The sequence below is a fragment of the Scyliorhinus canicula genome, chromosome 10 (genome assembly GCF_902713615.1).
Source record: "Scyliorhinus canicula chromosome 10, sScyCan1.1, whole genome shotgun sequence".
Taxonomy (NCBI): Eukaryota; Metazoa; Chordata; class Chondrichthyes; order Carcharhiniformes; family Scyliorhinidae; genus Scyliorhinus; species Scyliorhinus canicula.
Window position 1 is genome coordinate 83,837,036 of NC_052155.1, and position 20,485 is coordinate 83,857,520.

Genomic DNA, 20,485 nt, shown 5'->3' on the forward strand with positions numbered 1-20,485 from the left:
TGTGTTGTTCTTACCACTTTGCAGGACTATCAACATCTTTCACTGACATCAAAGTATTATTTTAAAATCATATGTTATGGGGTTACTTGGTTCTGTCTATTGATACATGAGTACAGCCTATAAATATATTTTGTATCTCAAGAAGCAAGTAACAAACTAAATGCAGTTTTACAGATTTCAAATCAGGGGTACCTAAACTCTGTGTGGGGCTGAGCTCCCTCTTCTCCAAGGCAGCAATGGCACCTTGTGGAGCGCTTACTTTGATGGGTCAGCCCTGGCATTGGCTGGGTGACCTGATGACATGCATGTGTGCCATTATTTTTTTGGTGTAATTTGGTGGGTATGAACTAATGAAATGAGATCCATGGCCCAATCACTGCATTCAACAGAGCCTGCAAAACTGTACAGGAGAAAGACATTGCTGTCTGCTCTCCAATCATTTCCCTGCTCCCAACAGTCCTCCTTATCGCACCAACCCAACAGCTCTCAAAGCTCTTTGCGCCCCCCCCACTGTCCCAACAGCTCTTCACCCTCCCACCATTCCAATAGCTCTTCACTACCTCAACAGCTCTTCACCCCCCCCGCAGTCCCAACAGCTCTTCACCCACCACCATCCGAACAGCTCTTCACCCACCCTCAACAGCTCTTCACCCCCCACCATCCCAACAGCTCTTCGCCCACCCCCACCACCCCAACAGCTCCACCTATCCCCACCACCCCAACAGCTCCACCCCCCATCATCCCAACAGCTCTTCACGCACATCCACCACCCTAACAGCTCCACCTATCCCCACCACCCCAACAGCTCCACCCCCCCACCATCCCAACAGCTCTTCACCCAACCCCACCACCCTAACAGCTCCACCTATCCCCACCACCCCAACAGCTCCACCCCCCACCATCCCAACAGCTCTTCACCCATCCCCACCACCCCAACAGCTCTTCACCCCCCACCATCCCAACAGCTCTTCACCCATCCCCACCACCCCAACAGCTCTTCACCCATCCCCACCTCCCCAACAGCTCTTCATCCCCCCGCTGTCCCAACAGCTCTTTGCCCCCTCACCACCCCAACAGCTCGTCACCCCCCACCAGCCCAACAGCTCTTACCTAGCCCCACCACCCCAACAGCTCTTCATCCGCCCGCCGTCCCAACTGCTCTTTGCCCCCTCACCACCTCAACAGCTCTTCACCACCCCCCCCCCCCCAGCACCTCAACAACGCTTCGCTCCCCCTACCACCCCAGCGGCTCTTCATCCCCCCGCTGTCCCAACAGCTCTTCACCCCCCCGCCGTCCCAACAGCTCTTCACCCACCAACATCCGAACAGCTCTTCACCCACCCTCAACAGCTCTTCACTCCCCACCATCCCAACAGCTCTTCGCCCACCCCCACCACCCCAACAGCTCCACCTATCCCCACCACCCCAACAGCTCCACCCCCCACCATCCCAACAGCTCTTCACCCATCCCGACCACCCCAACAGCTCTTCACCCCCCCCGCCGTCCCAACAGCTCTTCACCCACCACCATCCGAACAGCTCTTCACCCACCCTCAACAGCTCTTCACCCCCCACCATCCCAACAGCTCTTCGCCCACCCCCACCACCCCAACAGCTCCACCTATCCCCACCACCCCAACAGCTCCACCCCCCATCATCCCAACAGCTCTTCACGCACATCCACCACCCTAACAGCTCCACCTATCCCCACCACCCCAACAGCTCCACCCCCCACCATCCCAATAGCTCTTCACCCAACCCCACCACCCTAACAGCTCCACCTATCCCCACCACCCCAACAGCTCCACCCCCCACAATCCCAACAGCTCTTCACCCATCCCCACCATCCCAACAGCTCTTCACCCCCCACCATCCCAACTGCTCTTCACCCATCCCCACCACCCCAACAGCTCTTCACCCATCCCCACCTCCCCAACAGCTCTTCATCCCCCCGCTGTCCCAACAGCTCTTTGCCCCCTCACCACCCCAACAGCTCGTCACCCCCCACCAGCCCAACAGCTCTTACCTAGCCCCACCACCCCAACAGCTCTTCATCCGCCCGCCGTCCCAACTGCTCTTTGCCCCCTCACCACCTCAACAGCTCTTCACCACCCCCCCCCCCAGCACCTCAACAACGCTTCGCTCCCCCTACCACCCCAGCGGCTCTTCATCCCCCCGCTGTCCCAACAGCTCTTCACCCCCCCCGCCGTCCCAACAGCTCTTCACCCACCAACATCCGAACAGCTCTTCACCCACCCTCAACAGCTCTTCACCCCCCACCATCCCAACAGCTCTTCGCCCACCCCCACCACCCCAACAGCTCCACCTATCCCCACCACCCCAACAGCTCCACCCCCCACCATCCCAACAGCTCTTCACCCATCCCGACCACCCCAACAGCTCTTCACCCCCCCCCCCCCGCTGTCCCAACAGGTCTTACCTAGCCCCACCACCCCAACAGCTCTTCATCCGCCCGCCGTCCCAACTGCTCTTCGCCCCCTCACCACCTCAACAGCTCTTCACCACCCCCCCCAGCACCTCAACAACGCTTCGCTCCCCCTACCACCCCAGCGGCTCTTCATCCCCCCGCTGTCCCAACAGCTCTGCACCCCCCCCGCCGTCCCAACAGCTCTTCACCCATCCCCACCACCCCAACAGCTCTTCATCCCCCCGCTGTCCCAACAGCTCTTCGCCCCCTCACCACCCCAACAGCTCTTCACCCCCCACCATCCCAACAGCTCTTACCTAGCCCCACCACCGCAACAGCTCTTCATCCGCCCGCCGTCCCAACTGCTCTTTGCCCCCTCACCACCTCAACAGCTCTTCACCACCCCCCCCCCCCCCCAGCACCTCAACAACGCTTCGCTCCCCCTACCATCCCAGCGGCTTTTCATCCCCCCGCTGTCCCAACAGCTCTTCACCCCCCCCGCCGTCCCAACAGCTCTTCACCCATCCCCACCACCCCAACAGCTCTTCATCCCCCCGCTGTCCCAACAGCTCTTCGCCCCCTCACCACCCCAACAGCTCTTCGCCCCCCACCATCCCAACAGCTCTTATCTAGCCCCACCACCGCAACAGCTTTTCATCCGCCCGCCGCCCCAACTGCTCTTCGCCCCCTCACCACCTCAACAGCTCTTCACCACCCCCCTCCCCCCCCAGCACCTCAACAACGCTTCGCTCCCCCTACCACCCCAGCGGCTCTTCATCCCCACACCCCGACAGCTTTCATAGCTCCTTGTCACCCTCCACAGCTCTTTTTTCCCTTGCACAAGGTCTCATAACTCTACCCCACCCTTCAACTCCCCCAAAAACCCACAGCTCTATTACCTGCACTGGTCTCACAGTTCTATCCCACCCCCATTCTCTCCCAGCACTCATAACTACCCATCCCCAAGCTTGTACTAGCCACCACCTGCCTGTACCTTATATCTCTACCACCTCCAAAGGTCTCAACACTGCTATCCCAAGCTCACTACACACTCTGCCACCGTACCAAACACCCCTAGCTCTACCCCCACCTCCAAGCTCCTACGACTCTATCACCTCCACTGGTCTCACAGATTTTATTTTTTTTAAAGTTTTTTTATTCAACAAATTTTCAACATTTTCACAAAATAAACCCAACTCCAAACCAGCAAAAAAAGAACCAAACCACTCCCCCCACCCCCTAAACCCCCACGGCTCCCTCAGCAGTCCATAGTAACCAACCCCAGAAAGTGCATTATTAACAAACTCCAACAATTGTAGAAACCCTCCTTCACCAGCCCTCAGTCCAAACTTCACCTTTTCCAGGGTCAAAGACTCCAGCAGGTCCCCCTACACGCTAAGGTATAGGGTGGAGAAACTGACTTCCACTCCAACAAGCCTTGCCTACGAGCGCTAGGCGAGGTGAAGGCTAAGATACCTGTCCCCGCACCCTCCTGGAGCTCGGGTGGGTTTGACACCCCAAATATGGCTTCGAGGGGACTGGGCTCCACATCCTCCAGCTTCAGACAGGACCAAAACATATGAACATGGTTCACGGGACCCCTCCCGCATCACTCACATACATCACCACTCACTCGAACAGCTGGCTAATCCTTGATTGTGTGAGGTGCGCTCTGTACACCAAACCTCACACACAAAGTCAAGGCATTCACATTCCGCAGCACCTTACACCACAGTCCCTCTTCCAGCGCCACCCCCAGCTCTTCCTCACACTTTGCCTTAATCAGCTCCACAGACACCCTATCCTCCTCCAGAATCCTCCCATGAATTGCTAAGACAAGCCCCCCTCCAACCTTCCCTCCTCACTAACAGCCTCGCCTCCAGCAAAGAGGATGTAAGAGCAATCGGGAATGTCAGGAACACCTTCCACCTTCCTCGCAAAGTGCGCCTGCATATACCTAAAACACCCAACCTGCCAACCCGTACTTGTTTTAGATAGAAACATAGAACAGTACAGCACAGAACAGGCCCTTTGGCCCTCGATGTTGTGCCGAACAATGATCACCCTACTCAAGCCAACATATCCACCCTATACCAGTAACCCCCCCCCATTAACCTTATTTTTATTTAGGACACTAAGGGCAATTTAGCATGGCCAATCCACCTAACCCGCACATCTTTGGACTGTGGGAGGAAACCGGAGCACCCGGAGGAAACCCACGCACACACGGGGAGGACGTGCAGACTCCGCACAGACAGTGCCCCAGCCGGGAATTGAACCTGGGACCCTGGAGCTGTGAAGCATTTATGCTAACCACCATGCTACCGTGCTGCCCCACCTCTCGCCCAGCTCCACGAAACTCATAAATCGTCCCCCCAGGAACAAATCCTTCAATTCCTTACTCCTCCTCTCGTCAAATCTCTGAAACCTCACATCCATCCTCCCCGGCTAAAACCCATAATTCCCCCTAATCGGCATCCACCTCTGACTCGGCCCCCTATCTTAAAGTGCTGTCAAACTGCCTCTAAATCTTCAACTTGGCCACCACCACCGGACCCACAAGTACTTTCCTGGGGCCATCGGGAGTGGCGCCGTTGCCAGCGCCCGCAACCCCCTGCAAGAGCCCATCTCCATATTTACCCACAGAGCCCCCCCCCCTTGCTCCAGCCCCACACTTTCTCTGCATTCACCACCCAACAGTAATGCAGCAAGTTTGGGAGACCTAGCCCCCCTCCCCCTGCTGTCTGGTGTACCCTCTGCAGTACTACCCTCCTATTTCCCTCGCCTCAGCCTCCCTCCGGAGCTGACCGGCCAGCAGTCATCCTGCCTTCTCGCCATACTCATAAACAACCCCTCCTCGCCTTCTCAGCTGGCGCACCGCTTCTCCATGGACAATAGGTCGAACCTCACCTGCACTTCTTCCTCTTTGTCAGGAGACCCCGCATACCTCCCATCGACCTCCAAAATTTCCTCTATCAGTCTTTGGCGTTCCTCCCGCTCCTCCTTATCTACCTTAGCCTTGAACGAGATCACATACCACCTCACCATGATTTTCATTTCACTTTCATTTTATTTCATTTCACTACCGCCTTCAAAGCCTCCTAAACAACTGACCTTGAGACTGCCCCCGAGCAATTATAGCTCACATGCCCCTCAATCACCTGCCCAATCTTATCAAAGAAGCTCCGGTCCGCTAACAACCCCACATCCATCCTCCACCCCGGTCTCTGGGTTACCTCCTTCTCCAAAACCATATCCATCCAAAGCGGAGTGTGATCCGAAATCACAATTGCTGATTACTCTGACCTCTTAACTCCAGCCAATAGCGCCTTTCCCACCACAAAAAGTTAATTTTCAAACATGTACCGCAGCAAGATTCAAACCTAAGCGACTTTCATGAAATTATAAAATGACTCTAATAAAAATTCAATGGGATGTTTACCCCCTCTGAATTATCAAATAATCTTAATTAAAATTGTCGAAGAAACTTGCTTCATTGTGGGTCCGGTGTATGGCTTCAAATCGTTTAAACTTGGTTTCAATATCCTCCACAATTTTCTCAGCTTGCGTAACCTTCTTTAAAACACTTTCTTTCTTCTTATCAGCACTGTCTCTAATACGAACTAGTTCTTCAGCCTCTGATTTAGCTTTTGCCTGTATTTGGGAAAAGCACAACAGTATAATTCGAGCTACATGCAGCAACTAAATATGTATTCATTTTCAAATACAATTTTTAATACTTAAGCTTAATGCGTGGATCAGTTATTGTAAGTGATCTTCAGTGGAAAACTGGGCTGCATTTTATGGTCATCTGCTAGCATGTCTGAAGGTAAGTGGGTTCATAAAATGCCCTACCCCACCTAGAGCTTTCCAACCTGTCCCTGACATGTTCTCATTTACAAGAGATAAGGGGGCTTTTCTGAAGGGAGCTTCTCTGCGCTTGGGCTGAAAATGGGGATGGTGATGGGCTGGGGGCATTATCACTGGACTAGTAATTCAGAGACCAAGGGAGCAATTTAACTACCGCATTGCGCTCGCCGTGGATCCGTGCACGCCGGTTAAATCGCTGGAGACGCCGAAATCGGGATCCTTGCAGGCTCGAATCGGTTTGCAATGTAACCGGCCTGCTCCCGTTGGTGGGTTCCGGATTCCGCCTAGACATAGCGAGACACCAATTAACAGCAATTTCCATCTCATTAATGAGAAGGAAGCCCAATCTAACAGCCTCCCAGGAACTAACTGGCTCCCAGGAGAAGTCATGGAGGCACCGTTTACCACTCCTATAAACTGGAACCTAGCGCAATGGCTGCTGAGGGGATGGGTGGAGGCGAGTAGCTATTTTTGTTTTCGGGCACACAGCTCAGGGGCACTAGAGATGCTGCCCCAGTGCTAAGGGGGGAAGGGTGGGGGAGACCTCATGGGGGGGGGGGGGGAACGGGCCGGATAGGGTCCCGGTCGGAAGTCGCCCTTGGGCTGGGGGAGTGAGAAGCCTAGCATCTGAGGGTCCTAAAGGCCATCCTCCAATATTGTATATACCCATAACAGGGGCAACTACAACTGCTGCCTGTCTGTTTCACCAAACACATCCAGGACAGCGCTGTGTCCATGGTTAAATAGGGCTGGATTCTCTGATTCTGGGGCTATGTCCCCATGCCTGTGTGGGAACAATGGCATTTCACGCCAGAAGAAATGACGCAAAATGGCCACCGATTCCCCATTTTGCTGGGGGCTAGCATGCCGGCAGCGTAGAGCACACGGCTCTATCCATGCAGCAACAAACTCTGTATTCATTTTAAAAATACAATTTTTAATACTTAAGCTTAATGCATGGAGCAGTTATTGTCAGCGATCTTCAGTGGAAAACTGGGCTGCATTTTATGGTCAACTGCTATGTCCCCATCTGCCCGCAGATCGGCCCTCCTCCGACTGGCGGCGCTGGACTGAGTCCGCAGCCGCCATGCCGAGTTCCCGACGGATGGGACCACACGCGACATGCTGTCGGGAACTCGGCCGGTCGGAGGCGGAGCATCGGGGGCCTCAGGCAAAGTCCTGAGGTTGTCGATACGTGGCGTGGTGTACTCCTAGAGTAGGCCGCTTTGGAGGGGGCGGAGCATCGCAAAAGCGGCGTCTTCCCCAATTTGGTCAGAAACCTGGAGTCACCGGAGAATCCAGCCCATGCTTTTTTTTGTTTTTTTTAAAATGAATTTAGAGTATCCAATTCTTTTTTTCCCCAATTATGGGGCAATTTAGCAGGCCAATCCACCTACTCCGCACATCTTTTTGGGCTGTGGGGATGAGATCCACGTAGATACGGGTAGAATGTGCAAACTCCACAGGGACAGTGACCCAGGGCCAGGATCCAACCCGGATCCTCAGTGCCATGAGGCAGCAGTGCCAACCACTGCGCCACCGTGCCACTCAAAACTCATGGTTATGCACTGAAGGTCACTTTAACTCCCTCTGACTGTGACCAGCCTCTGGCTGCACAGCAGAAGGCTACTGCTAGTAAGGAATTGGCATTTTTATCTATGTGAGCACTTTACAACTGCAGGTTGTGTTTGCTGCTTGCTCCTGCTGGTGGCTGCAGATGCCTGAAGCTGCTGTTGCTGTTTCTTTCCTTTTCTGTAGCTGGAAATGAGGACATTTTTTTCTAAGATACCTGGGTCCTGGAACACTGGGCTCAGGGGGATGTATGAGTCCAGACGACAATCCAGTTTGAAGAAATAAGGCACTGCAGGGCCCAGTGCATGACATTGTTCCAAATGGACCACCTTCTCAAGCCATTGAAGAAATGCTTTCACAAGATTGCTGATGCTTTTGTTGTTGGTGTGGTGAGTGCTGCATGTAACTGGCACTTCACTGTGGGTTAATAAGGCAGGAAGTCAAAGATGTTCAACTGCATCTTGAGCACCAGTGGAATATGTGGATGGCAGGATTTAGTTCTGGTGAGATTGGGCTGTGTGGGAGGGCCTGCACAGCCGCGGCTCCTGGACACAGAATGTCACTAATACATGGAACAAGTCACACACATTGATGGACAGATAATTTCTATGACAAAGTTCTGGACATGATAACACATCCTCAGGTTTATCCTCCATTTCTGTTGAGGAACCTGCGAGGAGTGAAGCCATGTTTCTTTGTTTTTTTAATAGTTAATGTTATATGTGGAATATCACAGAGTTGATTTTCAAATCTTTGTTACTGTTGACCGTATAATAAACAATATTCTCAAGGGGCTGCAAGGTGTGAATGCTGTTTGCTCCTGCTTTGGCTGCAAAATGCCTGAATGCCTATTGTTTTTGTTTGCTGCTGCCTCCTCTGCTTCTGTAGTCTGAAATAAGGCAATGGGTGGTTGTGAGCAGGCCTACTACCAGTCTGAAGAAGGATCTTGCACTCTTCTGCTTTGCTCTGTTAGTGTGGCTTTCAGGTAATGATTGTTCTGCCTTGAGAGTCTGCTACTGGGAGCTGCCAGAGGGGGGGGGGGGGGGGGGGGGGCAGAGAGGAGTGACCTGACTGCTGTTGCTGCCACTTGGAAACTGTGTGCCTTCTTGTTAGCGTCTCTTCTGCTTCTGTTGCTTGGAGTGAGGAAGGAGGATGAGCAAGATGCAACCACCACTGGTGCTGGCAAAGAGGAACTTTAACTGAGCAACTTACTGGAAGTATGAAGAACTGTTCCTCCAGTTTATAATAATAATAATCACTTATTGTCACAAGTAGGCTTCAATGAAGTTACTGTGAAAAGCGTCTAGTTGCCACATTCCGGCGCCTGTTCGAGGAGGCCGGTACAGTACTGTTTGCTGGTGCTTTTGTTATACCGCTACCTGTACAATGTTTCAAATCTTGAGGCTGTATGTTTTCATGCTACCACCTCTTATTTCTGTGGCCTGGACCAAGGACTAGGTGGAGTTGGTGACCAGAAGCTCCAACTACAGGAGTGGAAGGGTGGCGGCTCGATTTGACTGAGCAACTTGCTGAACGTATGAAGATTTGCTCTTTCAGCTTGCTGATGCTTTAGTTGTACTACTGACTGTTCTACTGTTTAGTTGTACTACTGACTACTGACTGTGTGTGTTTGCTTTGCTTTTGAAGCCTGGACCAAGGACTGGGTGGAGTTAGTGACCAGAAGGCTGTACTACAGGAGGGTAAGAGTAGAGGCTCACTTCAAGGTCGTGAAGAAATTACTTTGAAGATTGCTGGTGGCTTGATTGTGCTGGTGACTATTTACTGTCTCAAGTTTGGAGGCTTTGCAGATTGCAAGTGCTTTTTAGTACCGTTGCTTGTTTATTTTTAATGTTCGGATGCCATGTGCTTACTGTTGTAACGTTTCCTTTTGCTGTTTAATGCTTGGAGGCTGTGTGCTTGTTTGCTGCAGCCACTTTTGCTTTTATGATCTGGAGTCCGGAACCACTGCCAGTGTCGGAGTTGATGCTCTCTCACTCTTCAACCATGCTCTATGTCGGTGTGACCTTTTTGGTGTATTGATTTTCTCATCCCTGAGCGGGTCTACTGCTGGAGCTGCAAGCGGGGAGGGGGAGTTCTTGTACTGTTGACTGTTTAATGTCTGGAGGCCGTGTTTTTGTCTGCGGCCTGGAGCCCAGAAGAAGATACTTTATCGCTGTTTCTCCATGTGACTCTCTGCTGTATTGTTGCGTTATTGCGAGGCAACTTTCCACTGATGCGAGTCCGCTGCTGGGAGCTGTAGGAGGGTGAAGAGAGCGGCGGGTTGATTCGGACGCTGGCAACTTTCTTGTACTTTTGCCTGTTTAATGTTTATCGTGTATTTGGATTTCTTTGTATAACTACACTGTTGTAGCTTTGGGGTTGTACCAATATTTTGTAGTGAACAGGTGCCTGTGTGCATGGCATGGTGCCTTTTCCCTGTCAGTTAATGGTTACTGTGATATGTGAAATGTCAGGTAGTTTGCATTATTGCACTGTTGACTGTTTACTGTTTGATGTCTGGAGGCAGTCTGCTTATCTGCTGAAGGCCTTTTTGTCTGAGATCTGGGGCGGGATTCTCCGATCCCCCGCCGGGTCGGAGAATCGCGGGGGCGGCGTGAATCCCGCCCTGCCGGCTGCCGAATTCTCCGGCGCTGGAGATTTGGCGGGGGCGGGAATCGCACCGCGCCGGTCGGCGGTCTCCCCCCGGCGATTCCCAGCCCGCGATGGGCCGAGTTCCCGCCTGTTTTTGCCGGGTCCCGCCGGCGTAAATCAAGGTAGATCCCTACCGGCGGGACACAGCTCCATGGCCGGCCTCCGGGGTCCTTGGGGGGGTGGGAACGGACGATCTGGCCCTGGGGGGTGCCCCACGGTGGCCTGACCTGCGGGCCAGTGGGGGTACTCTATTCCTACGTTCCGGCCGTGTAAGCCTCCGCAATGGCCGGCACGAAGGTGAACCCCTCTACGCATGCGCGGGGATGACATCAGCAGATGCTCCCGCACAAGCGCGGACCTGCGCCGGCCGGCGGAGTCCTTTCGGCCCTGGCTGGCGCGGCACCAAAGGCCTTCCACGCAGGCCGCCGGGGCGCAAACCACTCCGGTGCCGACCTAGCCCCTGAAGGTGCAGAGGATTCCGCACCTTTGGGGCGGCCCAACGCCGGAGTGGTTTCCGCCACTCCACTGCACCATTTCTGCCCGCCCCGCCAATTCCCGGAGAATCCCACCCCTGGAGTCCGTAAAGGGGTGCTCTCTCACTCTTCCATGCTCTGCATCAGTGTGACTTTCCGGCATATTGTTGAACTACCCCCAAGCAACTTTCCAGTAATGCAAGTCTGCTGCTTGGAGGGAAGAGATCGGCAGGTTGATTGGGGTGCTGGTAACTTCCTTCTACTGTTGACTGCTTAATGTTTAACATGTATTCGGGTTTCTTTGTATGCCTACTCTGTTATAGCTTCATGTTGAGAGGTGCATCAGACTCCTAAAAATGCAGTTCCTATGTCTGGACCACTCTGTCCGTGCTCTGCAGTATATCCCCCAGAGAGTCTTATGCTTTGTATTGGTCTGCTGTGCCCTCCACAACATGGTACAGACGTGGGGTGACATGCTGGAGGAGGAAGAGGAGGCGGAACGACACGCGGCCCGGTCTGAGGAGGAGATGGATCAGGAGGGGCTGGAGCACAAACCCGGGGAGGACACGCAATAGCAGCCGGAGGAAGGAGGATAGGCGGTGGCGAGTGTCTGGAATGCCCAGAGGGCCCCCCAATGACTACCCTCCCTACCCCGACACCCCCCAATTCCCTCCCTGAATCCCCTGTTCGACTCTCCCAGGGCCTATGTTGGCACTGTCAGCAAGTCAATATGGTCAGGAGAGTGATGATAACCCACCGTGAGGTATGCTCTGATGCTCCTCAATTTATGCCAAAGTCTGACTGCTGTCTTTCTGCTGACAGTACACGCACACTCATCACCTGCCCATGATCTGCATCGGGGGGAGCGCATGGAGCTGGAGGGTCCTGGGCAACTTACTGGTGTCACTGGCGTCGCTGTGCCACACTGTTGAGATGTACCGGTTTCAGGAGGGGGAGAATCGAGTGAGGTGGAGACTGCCGTCACCTTCCTGGTGGAAGACACTGGGTCGGCCTCCAACGCTCCCGCCTCCTGGATGGTCCCCGTTGGGCCCTGGAGGACTCCATGGGGTGGAGAAGCAGCTGGACTAAGCTCCAGAGGCCACTGTGTCACCGGTTTAGCCAGTCCTGGCACCTCCCCATTGTCTGCACTATGGTGTTGACGCCCTCAGCACTGCTCCTCAGGTGACTAGGTCATGCTTTGCAGTGCCTCGGCAATGTCTAAAAGCGTCAGCACACGCCCCTCAGTGACAGGGACATGCTGTTGAGACCCGCAGCAATGGTTGACACAGACTGAGCCATGCCTTGAATACCACCATGACGCTGTCCTCATGCTGCAGTCTTTCCACTGCAATCGCCACCATAGCTATGCTGGCCTCGGTGCAACGCATTATCGGCATCATCTCCTACACCCGGAACCTTTGGGACTCCTTCAATTAGCTATGCACTCGCTCGAGTGTCGCCTCCTGAATCTCACGGCCACGTCCCAGCATTTTCATCAGCTCTGGGATAACCTTGCCCAGAGGCTCAGCATCTGATTTGGACTCAGCTTAGTCCTGGGATCCAGCAGACCACCGACATGCTTGACACATTGGGGGGTGGTCTATGGCAGGTGGCATGTGCACCACCCCTGGGCATGGAGGGCTTGTGCTGGTGGGTGGCAGGGTGTGTGGGCACTGATGTGGTGGGGAGGTGCGAGGTGTGGCACGACGACGCCAGTGACACCAGTAAGTTGCCCAGGGCCCTTCACCTCCATGCGTTCCCCCCCGATGCAGATCATGGGCAGGTGATGAGTGTGCATGCACTATCAGCAGAAAGACACCTCCGCAAATTGTGTGAGGGTCGGGGAGGGGGGTGACAATGCAGGTGGTCGGAGAGTGGCAGGTGCAACTGATGCCAGGGGGCCGGTGTTAACTTACCCTTGCGGCCCGGTGGAGGTCGTTGGTCTTCTTGCTGCACTGGATGCCGGTCTTCCTGGTCACAAGGTCCGAACTGACAGCCACTGCCAATGCCTCCCAGCTCTGTTGGCAGCTCTGTTGCTAGTCCTCCGACCCCCTTGGGAGAATCCCTCCACGATGTCTAGCAGCTTGGCCAGGTTGACATCCCCGAAGCATGGAGCAGGTCTATGTGGTGCCATGTGCTACCTCGGAGCTGGTTCGGAGGGAATGGTTTATGAACACCTCCCCCTTGTTAGCGGGGAGCTGCCGTGCACGGTCCAGACAAACCAGCTGGCAGGAATGGTAATGCTCTGGGGACTCAGGTTCAAATTGTACATGGCAGATATTGAAATTTGAATTCAATAAAAATCTGAAATTAAAAGTTTGATGATTACCATGAAACCATTGTCAATTGTTGTAAAAGCCCTTCAGGTTTACTGATACCTTTAGGGAAGAAAATCTGCCATCCTTACCTGGTCAGCCTGTGATTCCAAACCCATAGCAATGTGGTTGACTCTTGACTGCCCTCTGAAATGGCCCAGCAAACCACTCAATTCAAGGGAAAATATAGATTGGCAACAAATGCTGGCCTTGCCAGCAACACCCACATGCCATGAATTACTTTTTAAAAAGTGCCTCATTTTATCTCTGCTGCTATTTTACCTGTAAGAAGTCTTACAACACCAGGTTAAAGTCCAACATGTTTGTTTCAAACACTAGCTTTCGGAGCACTGCTCCTTCCTCCTTCACCTGAGGAAGGAGCAGTACTCCCAAAGCTAGTGTTTGAAACAAACATGTTGGACTTTAACCTGGTGTTGTAAGACTTCTTACTGTGCCCACCCCAGTCCAACGCTGACATCTCCACATCATGACTATTTTACCTATTGCAGCAGGAGGCCTATGCCAGGTGAATAGCCCAGTAGCTTTTACTTTGTGGGTTGGTGTCAGGATCCTTCTTTGAGGTCCCCAAAGCCCATTGGAAGCACATCCCATCACCAAAGTCATAACCCCCCCCCACTTTAATCTCATCCCCCCCGCCCGCAGCGAAACCCTCCCGGCCTCCCTCCAACCTCTGAAACCCGACCCTACAGATCTCTTGTCGGGTCTTCCAGACAAGCAAAGTTTGCATCGAACAGCCTACTGTGGATGGTGTTGAAGATGCATGGTTCATTTAGGAGTTATCTGGTCACTTTTGACATATGGCCTCATTGTATCTCAGTGCAGGTGAAGAGATATTTATTTCTGCAAGCATTAAAAACATTCATCTTCAGTCTTATGAGAATATCATAGGGCATTTACCTGAAGTTTTGCTCGCTGTATCAGTGCATCTTTGATCATTTTCTTTAATTTTTCTATCTCAGCCTATTGAACAAAAAATAAAGTTTAAAAACAGATTGTAAACAGTCTTACCTAACTGCAATGAACTTTCAATGGTAACAACTCACATTTCTTGAAATTATTGAAACTCAATACACCAATACAGTATATACACTTGTCTGGTAATGTAGTTGATCATCACACAAGTGGGACTGCCCGATTCTGACACAAACTTTAACTGATGACAGTGCTTTTGACAATAAAAAACAGCTTCAACAATCCCGAAACAATGTTGCTGCTGCAATCAATTTCATGACGTGTTGGGTTCCAGGTGATATGAATGATGAAATGAAGCTGATTCTTAAAATTGGTTAGTTGACCTGACTGTGGCAGGACATGAAACATACAATGACAAAGATCACTCATCTTTAGAGCATGCTATTCACTGCAATTGATAATATTGTGGACAAGGCCTCTTCAACAGCTGCAGTCCATGTGGTGTTTATATATACTCTTGAGGGTTAGGAAGGAATTCTATGATTTTGACCCATTGACAGCAAAGAAAGAGCGATATAATTCCAGGATAGTATGTGGCTTGGGAGGAGAACTTCCAGGTCGCGATGGTCCAATGGACCTGCTGCCCTTGGTCTTCTCAGTGGTGAAGGTTGCAAGTTTGGAAGTTTCTCACCAATGGCGACCCTCTGGATGATGATGGAAAGTTCAGTGATGGTAAAGCTGTTGAATGTCAAGGGAAGTGATTAGATTCTACTTCCAGGTAGTGGTGTTCCATTTATCTGCTCTCCTTGTTCTTTTAGAGAATCGTGGTTGTAAATTTGGAAGGTGCTGTCTCAGCAAGTTTGGCGAGTTTCTGAAGTGCATATTGTAGATGGTACGACATCTACAATATGCATCAGTGGTGGAAGGAGTTAATGTTTGTGGATGGGATGCCAGTCAGGTAGGCTGCTGCTTTGTCCTGGACAGTGTCAAATTACCTGAGTTTTGTGCAGCCCCCCTAATCCAGGAAAGTGGAGAGTATTCCATCACACTTCTCACTTGTGCCTTTTAAATTGTGGACAGGTTTTGGGGAGCCAGGGGGTGAGTTACTTGCCATAGGACTCTGAGCCTCTGACCTGCTCTTGTAGCCACAGTATTTATATGGATAATTCAGTTCAGTTTCTAGTCAATGGTGACCCCAGGATATTGATAGTCGGGGATTCAGCAATGGTAATGCCATTGTCTCGAACTTGTGTGGCACAAACATTACTTGCCACTTGTCAGCCAAAGCCTGAATATTGTCCAGGTCTTGCTTCATTTTGATGTGGCCTGCTTTTTGTTCATTCATTCATGGACTACGCAAGCATTTATAGTCCATTTCTTCCTGAAAACCTGCTGTTAGTGTCAGTGAGCATGGAAAAGCTTGGCTTGGCATAAACATTGCACAGGGCTTTGTGCAGAACGTTGAGTCCATCATCTCCTGAGTGGAAGTGGTGGCCAACTCCATGTGTACCCATGTAGATCCAACCTTGATATATGGGGCGGAATTCTCCGCAACGGTCGATGCCGTCGTGAAACCCGGAGTGTTTCACGATGGCGTCGGAGGCCGCTCCTTGCCCCCTATTCTCCGCCCCCCCCCCCCCCCCCAAGGGCTAGGAGTGGCGTTTCATGTAACTCGGCGCACCGAGGATGACGTGGCGGCGGCTCCTAAGTGACGTCAGCCATGCATGCGCGGGTTGGCCGGCTCCAACCCGCGCATGCGCGGTTGCCGTCTTCCCCTCCGCTGCCCCGCAAGATCTTGCGGGGCGGCGGAGGGGAAAGAGTGCGTCTCTTAGAGACGACGACCCGACGATCGGTGGGCACCGATCGTGGGCCAGTCCCCTCCCAAGCATGGCCATGTTGCTCGATCCCCTCTCCGCCCCCCACAGGCCCCACACTTACCTGTCGCGCACTGTTCACGCCGGCAGTGACCAGGTGTGGGAAAAACGGCGAGCGGTGATTCTCCGAGCGGGGGTGGGAGAATCGCGGGGGGTGCCAGAGCGGCCCTCCCGCGATTCTCCCACCCGGCGTGGGGAGTGGAGAATCGCGCCCATAGTGTCAGATGGCTGACATCTCAGCTTTCACTGCACCACAGGTAGCTTTCCCAAGAAATGAAATGAAATGAAAATCGCTTATTGTCACAAGTAGGCTTCAAATGAAGTTACTATGAAAAGCCCCTAGTCTCCACATTCCGGCGCCTTTTCGGGGAGGCTGGCACGGGAATTGAACCGTGCTGCTGGCCTACCTTGGTCTGTTTTAAAAGCCAGCGATTTAGACCAGTGTGCTAAACCAGCCCCTGGTTGGAGAGGTTGGAGTGCTCCAGTGGAAACTCAGGTGAAAGTATGCAAGCTCACCTTGCTTACCCGATTGTTAAATGTTAAAATGAATTTGCAAGGTCTCAGCAGTACAACAATCTGTCCTCCAACACATTACTAGGATTGCTGAGGTACTGTTCTGGGGAAGTTGGCAGTGGTTCTGTGGAGCACAAACTAGTTGTCATCTCTCAGGGTGACCGCACTCTGCCAACAATCTTGCTATTGCTTGTCAACTTGCCAACACTGACTTGTGCCTCTATGATCTTATGATGCAGTCCCAAGCCAAGCTTTCTAGTGCCAGAGCTGTTTGAGGTAATCCTCCCAAGGCCATCTGCTGTCTCATCCACTGAAAGCAGCAGCTCTCCAGAGACAAACTGCAGCTGCTGGGGGTATCACTGTGTTGCAGCATTAGACCAGGTGGACACATAGAAGACAGACAATAAGTAAATGCTCAAAGGAGATCATTTAGGACCTGCATATGCAATATTGTAGGTTTCATTAATAAATAGAGCGCGATTTTGAGTACACCCTCCCCACCATTCCCATGCGATGGGTTTAATGGCGGGAAGGTAGGACAATGTGGCAGGAGCTCCGAAATTGGTTTCCCACCGGAGTAAAATGACAGTAGGATCTTCCGCTCACAGTCATGGCAGGTCACAATTCCCACCAGAGGTCACCGTGAAACCAATTTGTATCCCGCTAATGGGAAGCAGATGAAGGCCTATCAGGAATCGTCCCCTCATGCAAGATTGTCTGTGACATCAAGGGGAAATCACGCCAGTCCAGAATACATCTGGACCAGCATGGTGTGTAAATGTCAGCATTTAGCTGAAGAAGGCTTTGAAAGGTGGTGGTGTAGTGGCATTGTCGTTGGGCTAGTAATCTAAAGACCCAGGGTAATTCTCTGCGAACCCAGGTTTGAATCCCACCACGACAAATGATGAAATTTGAATTCAATAAAAGCAAGTCTGGAATTAAAAGTCGAATGATGCCCATTGTCGATTATTGTAAAAACCCACCTGGTACATTATGACCTTTAGGGAAAGAAATCTGCCGTCCTTACCTTGTCTGACCTACATATGACTCCAGAATCACAGCAATGTGACTCTTAAATGTCCTCTGAAATGGCCGATCAACCAGTCCAAGGGCAATTAGGGATGGGCAATAAATGCTGATTCAGCTATCAACGACCAAATGGCATGAATTATTTTTTAAACAAAATGCAGAGATAATGGAAGCCTCCAGCGACCGGACTCTGGAACATCAGGCTCAGCACTGGATGGATGAAACATCAAACAAGTGAATCTTCTCTGCGCAGCTCCAGGAGGTGTTCTTTTCAGCGCAGCAATTTCTCCCAGGGCTTGGATTTTCAACCAACAACTTCTTCCAGGGTTTGGATGTTCATGCAGCAATTGGTAGGCTGCAGAACGTACTGCTGAGCAATGGGCATCTGTTGTCTATACTGAGGAGGGGGAACATCAGGGAGAAGAGATGGGGCAGGTGTCCAGGCTAAGACGGTGGCAGGAGAGGTAAAGAGTTGGAGAAAGAGAAAGATTTAATAAGGGATTTGCAAGGGTAAGCTGGTATGGAGAAGGAGGGTGGGAAGGGTCATGTTGGCTTGCGGGAGGGGTGACTTGTGCAGGTGTGAAAGGGCATGGAGGGCTTGTGAAGAGGTGTGAATGGATATGGGAGGGGACTACTGATGGGAAAGGTGTTCAGAGGGAGGAGTGAATGGAGGATCCTGGGGTGGGGAGCATTTCGAGAGTACTGGTGGTAGGAGGGGATGGTGACTGGGCAGCAAGGTAGCACAGCGGTTAGCACAGTTGCTTCATAGCTCAAAGATCCCAGGTTCGATTCACGGCTTGGGTCACTGGCTTTGGGGAGTCTGCACGTTCTCCCCCATGTCTGCGTGGGTTTCCTCCGGGTGCTCTGGTTTCCTCCCACAGTCCAAAATGTGCAGGTGAGGTGGATTGGCCATGATAAATTGCCTTTAGTGTCCAAAATAGGTGAGGTGGGGTGACTAGGTTACGGGGACAGGGTGGAGGCATGGACTTAAGTGGGGTGTTCTTTCCAAGAGCCGGTGCAGACTCGATGGGCCGAATGGCCTCCTACTGCACTGTAAATTCTATAAATTCTATGACAATTAAAGGGGATAGTGGAGCAGTAGGGAGGGAACAGAAGGTGCATTGTTTGAGGTGGCATTGAAGGCTGCGATCCCCTAACACTTCCTGTAAATGTTCCTCTGAAATCTGCAGCAGGGATGGAGGCATCGTGCTCATCCATTGGCCCTGATACCTTGAATGACCTTGCCAGCTGTCCTCTGGAAACTCAAAGACTGGAGATCTCCTACTTACTTTGATGGTCCTGCTCTGGGGCAGGTGTTCACTCTGCGGTGGTGGCGGAGGAGGTTGGAGGGGTCACAGGCAAAGGGATTCAGAAAAACCAGACGCCATCACAAAATTCAGAGTGGATGTCCCCAGGTGTCCAATTGCTGCTGCACCTCCTCCCTTTGGGTGCCTGAAGACCCCGTGCTTGACTCCTTGACGGGAAAGGCACACTTGGAGAAAGGTGGAGGTGCTCTGTTTCCCTCTTGCATAACTCACCCATGGCTACCATGATGAAGTACAGGTCTGCTTCTGGCTTCGTCAATTTTAGGTTTTCACTGTTCCTGGTGGCACCTATAAGTGAGATAGGACAGACCAAGTGATTGGACCAAGCGACCAATATGGAGGAGTTTTCCACCTTGAGTTTTCCATAACATGCATGAATCTTTACCGGATGGCGGATGCAAGCCAATCTCTCCAGCTCTGAATTCCTGGCGGCCTCCACGGTGGGAAATATTTGCGGCCCCTGTCCCCGCTATGAGGCTTGGCCCTGGAAAGAAACATTCTGCCCTTGGTTTGGGATGTTTGAGTTGTGATGGCTTTTATTTTATTTATTGTTTAAATATTTTAATTCAAATTTTAACAATCACACAACACAACTTTTACAACTGAAGTAACCGTGAAGCAACCCCCCCCCCCCTCCCTACCCACCTACTGACAATTAGCTCTCCAAAATGTAATATAAACAGACCCCATCTCTTGTGGAACTCCTCACTCATCCCCCTCAAGGCAATTTTCACCTTTTCCAAACACAGGATATAAATGACAAAATCAACCTCTCCAGCCCCATAAAAAATACCTTTGGTCGAAAGACCGGCAGACACTGGAACAAGAATAAGAACCGTGGCAAAATGTTTATCTTGACCGCCTATACCTGGTCAGCCAATGATAGGGAGAGACTCAGCAAAAGTTCAGCTTGCGGAGTCGAGCCCAGTCCCATGCTGTCTGCACTCCCAAATACCTAAAGCGGGTTAGCTCCACCTGAAATGGAAACCCCCCCCCACATCCCCGGAGGAGACACGACAATACACTTACTTTTCCCCAAATTTAGCTTGTACCCTGAAAAAGCCCCGAATATCTTAAGCAACCCCATTATATCCCCCATCAAAGCACCTGGATTAGACATATACAGCAGCAAATCATCCGCATACAGGGGCACCCTATGTTCCACCCCCCATCCCTCCTGTCTCATTTTTCCAAGAACCTCAGTGCTATGGCCAAGGGCTCTATTGCCAGCGCAAACAGAAGGGAGGACATAGGCACCACTGCTTCATTTCCGTATGCAAAGGAGTTCATCTCATTCATATGCACATTCACCCTCGGGTCCTTGACAACAACCTCACCCATGCCACAAACTTCGGCCCAATCCCAAAGCCCTCCAATACCGCAAACAAATAGCACCACTCCATGCCTTCTCTGCATCCAACACCAACTCCACCTCCTCCCTTCCGCCAGAGAGAGCACCACATTCAACGGGCACCGCACATTAAACAACAAAGGTCTTCCT

General features: G+C 52.0%; 1 protein-coding gene across 6 annotated transcripts in view; it reads right to left on the minus strand.

Moving 5' to 3' along the window:
• LOC119972486 (coiled-coil domain-containing protein 178) overlaps positions 1 to 20,485 on the minus strand; it is a 479,785-nt gene that overhangs the window by 342,399 nt on the left and 116,901 nt on the right. For all 6 annotated transcript variants that reach the window (XM_038809253.1, XM_038809254.1, XM_038809255.1 and 3 more), the window contains 2 exons: positions 14,229 to 14,291; positions 5,921 to 6,082 (listed from right to left, as the gene is read on the minus strand). In XM_038809253.1, coding sequence (XP_038665181.1) covers positions 5,921 to 6,082; positions 14,229 to 14,291 — 225 coding nt within the window. The remainder of the gene's footprint in view (positions 1 to 5,920; positions 6,083 to 14,228; positions 14,292 to 20,485) is intronic.